The 6,280-nt window shown below is 40.1% G+C and overlaps 1 protein-coding gene across 3 annotated transcripts in view; it reads left to right on the top strand.

Moving 5' to 3' along the window:
* Positions 1-4,248, top strand: part of LOC133502276 (paired box protein Pax-6-like) — a 66,966-nt gene extending 62,718 nt beyond the window's left edge. For all 3 annotated transcript variants that reach the window (XR_009795423.1, XM_061822898.1, XM_061822899.1), the window contains exon 10: positions 2,581-4,248. Coding sequence is in view for 2 of the 3 variants with exons in the window: in XM_061822898.1 (XP_061678882.1) it covers positions 2,581-2,666 (86 nt within the window). In the remaining variant the exon portion in view is untranslated. The remainder of the gene's footprint in view (positions 1-2,580) is intronic.
* The last annotated feature ends 2,032 nt before the right edge of the window (positions 4,249-6,280 follow it).

Genomic DNA, 6,280 nt, shown 5'->3' on the forward strand with positions numbered 1-6,280 from the left:
CTCTGGTCCTCAGAACTGTGATGCCAACGGTTTAAAGCTTCGCAACCATGCCACATTTTAATACTTATTTAATGATAATTTATTTTGTTTTCATTATTAAATTGCTATTCAGCTTCACTATTTGAAAATACCAAGCACAGTATAATACAGCAAATATTCAATATAGGTAGCATATGTCACAAATACTTGCTTGGTAGCAGTCAGGTTAGAAAATAGAGAACCGACTAGACAGCATAAAAATACATGAATAAATAACTCAAAAACATAAAGAGCTAAACAACAAATGGATGCCTACACTTTCATACCCCTCTTACAATTTTCAGTGGAACCTCAGTATTTGAACATAATTCGTTCTTGTCAAGTGTTCAAAGTCCGAGTTGTTCAACTTCTGAAACATGCTTTCCCATGGGAAATAATATAAATGAGTTTAGTCCATTTCCAACCTTCAAATATTAAATTCCAATTTTAATTCCCATTTGGTGGCACGGTAGATCAGCTGGAAAGCTTTGGCCTTAAATTCTGAGCACCCGGGTTTAATCCCACCCCTCCCTGTGTGTTGCAAGTTTTCCCCATGCCTGCGTGGGTTTTCTCCGGGCACTCCAGGTTCCTCCTACATCCCAAAACAAGAAACAATAATTGGACACTTTAAATTGCCCCTAGGTGAGATTGTGAGTGTGGTTGTTTGTCTTTGTGTCCAGCACTCCCGTGATCCTTGTGAGGATAAGCGGCTAAGAAAATGCATGGATGGATAATTCCCATTTATGTAAAAAGATGTGCAGTCTGGATTTAAACAATAAAATATGCATCAACTTAAAGACACTTAAACGTCTATCATTTACCTTTTTGGTGGTGGTACGATCGCATTGGAGGGATTGAAGAGGGAAGGAGGAAGTGTCAAAGTTATTCATGATTTGATTGTGTAATTTTCCAGTAGCTTCTCCATTTCTTCTATTATCTGTGGTCTTTGCCTTATAATGCTAGTCATTCCTCTGGCAACAGTAGCTGCTATTTATTACATTGTTATCCTTTATTCATCCATCCATTTTCTTAGCAACTTATCCTAACGAGGGTCATGGGGAGTGCTGGAGCCTATCCCAGCTCTCAATGGACAGGAGGCAGGGAACACCCTGAACTGGTTGGAAGTCAATCGCAGGGTACATGGAGACAGACAACAGTCACACTCACAATCACACCTAGGGGAAATTTAGAGTGTCCAGTTAATGTTGGATGTTTGGGTGGAAACCAGAAAAATGCAGGCCCAGAGAGAATATGCAAACCAGAATTGAACCCTGGTCCTCAGAACTGTTAGTCCACCGCTTTACAGCTGCGCTACCGTGGCGCCCTTATTATCCTTTAGGTTAGTCAAAATAGTTGACCTATCCGCTTTCATCCTGGATCAGGCTGTGGCAAGGTGGAATTTTAAAATTACACACCATCTCATCCTGCACCTTCTACTTTTGCTTCAGACCAGACCTTTCCCACCCGGAAAAGAGAAAATCACCTCCAGTTTAACCACTTTTTCTTCAATGATTATATTATCCATTATAAAACACATTGATAGGCTACGTAAGTATTGTAACATTTCTAATTATGAGTGTATGCCTTGGGGGGGGGGGTGTCAGGCGAGTGTAATGTATACTAGGAAAAGAGTGTGGCGGAGCAGCGGTCGTTGTAAGAGAAAGTTCCGTGTGCTGCTTAAAAGAAACTAGTGGCTTCTTATCCTTTTTTTACAGTATGTATGTGAATTGTGCCATTGCATGTAACAACCAGTCATCCCTCACTCACTGAATCACATTGCAAAATGCCACAAACTGAATAACTATGTTATACTTTCAATGAAGACTGCATCCGCGGTGCATAATTGCGCACGCGCGCAGTTTCGAGGGACCATTGGCTGACTTTTTTTTTTTTTTTTTTTTGGCCACGCAGTCCCGCAATCGACCAAGACTGCCATCGACGTATTGAGCACCCCTGCACTAACATTTTCCACCGTTGCACAGTCATTCATTAAGACTATTCTGTTTTTTTTTGCTGTGATATTTTATGGGAATGATGAAAGCCAACAACTGAAAGTGTTAGTAAGTCTCTGTTATTATTATTATGGGCGGCATGATCAATCAGCTGTAGAGCGTTGCCCTCACAGTTCTGTGGCCTGGGGTTCAAATCCGGCCCCGTCTGGGTGGAGTTTGCATGTTCACGGGTTTTCTCCGGGCACTCCGGTTTCCTCCCACATCGCAAAAACATGTATTCAATGGAGACTCTAAATTGTCCCTCAGTGTGATTGTGAGTGCGACTGTTGTCTGTCTCCGTGTGCCCTGTGATTGGCTCCCAACCAGTTCAGTGTGTACCCCGCCTCCTGCCCAATGACAGCTGGGATTGGCTCCAGCACTCCCGTAACCCTCGTGAGGATAAGTGGCTCAGAAAATGGATTATTGGGGGTTAGTGGGTTATTTCATGATCACACCTAAAAAAAAAAAAAAAAAAAAAAAAAAAAAAAAAAAAAAAAAAAACCCTGATCACCCTTACTCTATTGCTTTGCACTTTATTCTAACCACAGATATGTTATCCCCTCTTCATTAGGTCTGATTTCTCCAGGGGTCTCAGTTCCTGTCCAAGTTCCAGGAAATGAAACAGACATGTCGCACTACTGGTCACGTCTGCAGTGACGTTGTTTTAGCAACACTTATTTAAAACTAAGTGAGCAACATTCTGTTTGAATAACGCAAATCTCAAAAATCCGTCCGAGAATACCTCTTAGTATCAGATTGGTAATAAACTCTTAAGGTGAGATAGAGAGTTTCGACATGGTGCCGGAGGACTTCTTCCAGAAGGATGCATATATGTTTCAGAACAATAGATTTGACTATGGCATAAGCATCAGCTGCCATTGAGAATATGGTACAATGCTTTGACTAAAGTAAAACAAAGACACTTCTTTGGTAACAAAGTCATTCACTAATTTCCCAAAATATGTAAAATGATTGTATATAAATGTATAATGAACATTTTACATAAGAAATAAAGATGTGAACTGTAAATGTGCTTCATTGGAACAATTGATTAGAAAAACTTGTAAGGTTCATAATATCAAAAATTGTGACTTGCTTGGTATTGTAAATATCCTACGAGACATGGATGATTTTAAAATCTGTTTGGGGGCTTGCTAGTTGTAAATCCAATCCTCATTTGTAAACATTGAAACAAATTGACACAGTCTAAATCGTATACTCTCTGATACAGCATTAACGGACCTTTCCAATGGCGACCTTATGCTGCGCCCCCTTGGCCATGTCCCACAAGCTTTCAAAATTGCGATTGAACATAACATGTTTGAAGTCGATTCTCTATCGTGTATTCCATACAATAATGGGGTAAGTTTTTTTCCAAATGCGTCAGACTTGTCCAAGAGAGTTCTACAGAGAGGTCTCAACTATTTCACGCACGGAATTAAGATTTTGGACGGAGCAGGGCGCAATGTCAGAGTTAAAGCGAAATGTTGGCGATCGATGCAAAAAAGTTTCACGCCTCACAAACTTCACATTGAAATCCAACATAATAAAATAGTGGAATCGTACTGCGGATGTAAAGCAGAGTAAGTACTTTTTATTTGGAAAGATCACAACTAATATCTTTGTCGTCTTTATAAGTGAGTTGGTGTATTCATTTGACTTGGCTCATAATCGAACCCAGTGCTCTGTCTTAAAAGTCTGATGTGATCCAAATAGGCAAATAGGCATTGCTCTTGCATGACATCGTGCATTTAGTATCACTTCGGCATGAAACATTACACACTTTATTCAGCAGGTCAGTGATACACTAACAAAGTGAAAGTTCTTCTCCTCCAAAGTATAAAGCACTGATAATAATTAAATCAAACTCAGAGAGGATACTTCTCCCTCACTTATCTTCGAACATACAGCCCTGTGCTTGTTGATATTGTTCACATTGAGTTGTACGTGCGGTCTTCCGCAAGCCTTAATCCATCGTAGACACAACTGTGTTTTGGGCTTTGGAAAATGAATAAACCGGGCTCCTTGTAGCCCAACAGGATACCTTTAATCAGAATTCCACGTTCCCCAAGCAGATCTGAGGACCATTTTCTTCGTAACATTAACTTTTACAAGCACACGCTACAGACAACCACCATGGCTTGTGGGGCAACGTGGCGAGAGGGGCGTCTTAAACCAGGGGTTAAGACAATGCGGCTATCTGATTTGCTATTATTGTAAGAGTGATTGACAGGTCGGAACGGTACGGTCGGTCTTGGTATGAATTTGTTTTTATGTTTATGTGTTAAGTTTTAGTCTTCTTTGATGATTGGAAAAATGTCCATAATAAACTTATCTCAGCTATGAATATTGTTCCATTTTCATCTTTTTGTCATTTTGTCATGAGCACATATCTACATTATCTTGAGCTTTGGAAAAGTAAATTATGTCTCTAAAGGAACACCTGTCTCACACCGAGAAAATGGTACAGAGTTATAAACAAAGCTGTGAGGTTGAAAGAACGATAAGAGGGAGATAAGATTGTCACTTTCACAAATCTTGGCATTTAGAGAAGCAGAGACTTGACAAGAGAGCTGATGATCATCTTGGTTAAGATCTTGGGCACCTGATGCACAATAAAGTTGAAAGAAAACCTTTGTTTGGGTCTGCCTTGAGATTTTGGCATCAATGATCCACAGTAGTAGTTACTCATTCCCACATTTTTTGTATAAAATTATTTCAGAGACAGAAGACGAGCAGTAATGTCTTACTGAGATCTGAGTATGGTGTAATGAATTATATGAATGAATAAATTTTATATATATAAATATATATATACATTGTACGTACATGTCCACTGTGAGAGAGATAATCTAAAAAGAAAAATCCAGAAATCACAATGTATGATTTTTTTAACGATTTATTTGTGTGATACAGCTGCAACTAAGTATTTGAACACCTGTCTATCAGCTAGAATTCTGACCCCCAAAGACCTGTTAGTCCGCCTTCAAAAGTCCACCTCCACTCCATGTATTATCCAGAATCAGATGCACCTGTGTGAGGTCATTAGTTGCATAAAGACAACTGTCCACCCCATACAATCAGTAAGACCTAAACTTGTAACATGGCTATGACCAAAGAGCTGTTCAAAGACACCAGAGACAAAACTGTACAACTCCACACAGCTGGAAAGGGCTACGTAGAAATTGCCAAGCAGCTTGATGTGAAAAGGTCCACTGTTGGAGAAATCATTAGAAAATGGAAGAAGCTAAACATGACTGTCAATCTCAATCGAAGTGAAGCCCCATGCAAGATATCACCTCGTGGGGTCTCAATGATCCTTAGAAAGATGATGAATCAGCCCAGGACAAAACGACAGGACTTGGTCAATGACCCGAAAAGAGCTGGGAGTACCGTTTCCAAGTTGACTGTTGGTAATACACCAAGACGTCATGGTTTGAAATCATGCATGGCACGGAAGGTTCCCTTGCTTAAACCAGCACATGTCAAGGCCCATCGTAAGTTTGCCAATGACAATTTGGATGATACAGAGGAGTCATGGGACAAGGTTTTGTGGTCATATGAGAAAAAAATGGAGCTTTTTGGTCATAATTCCACGAACTGTGTTTGGAGGAAGACGAATGATGAGTTCCATCCCAAGAACACCATCCCTACTGTGAAGCATGGTGGTGGTAGCATCATGCTTTGGGGGTGTTTATCTGGACATGCGACAGGACGACTGCACTGTATTAAGGAGAGGATAACCGCGGCCATGTTTTATTATTTTGAGGAATAACCTCTTTCCCTCACTCAGAGCATTGAAGATGTGTCGTGGCTGGGACTTTCAACATGACAATGACCCAAAGCACACAGCCAGGAAAACCAAGGTGTCGCTCGGTGAGAAGCATATCAAATTTCTGGCGTGGCCTAGCCAGTCTGCAGACCTAAACTCAATAGAAAATCTTTGGAGGGAGCTGAAACTCCGTGTTTCTCAGCGACACCCCAGAAACCTGTCTGATCTAGAGAAGATCTGTGTGGAGGACTGGGCCAAAATCCCTCCTGCAGTGTGTGCAAACGGTGAACAACTTCAGGAAACGTTTGACCTCTGTAATTGCAAACAAAGGCTACTGTACCAAATGTTAACATTAGTTTTCTCAGGTGTTCAAATACTTATTTGCAGCTATATTCCACAAATCGTTAAAAAAAAAATACATATATTAAATTTCTTATTTTATATATATATATATATATATATATATATATATATATATATAACCCTGAGACTATCACAG

The sequence above is a fragment of the Syngnathoides biaculeatus genome, chromosome 6, assembly GCF_019802595.1.
Source record: "Syngnathoides biaculeatus isolate LvHL_M chromosome 6, ASM1980259v1, whole genome shotgun sequence".
Classification (NCBI taxonomy): Eukaryota; Metazoa; Chordata; class Actinopteri; order Syngnathiformes; family Syngnathidae; genus Syngnathoides; species Syngnathoides biaculeatus.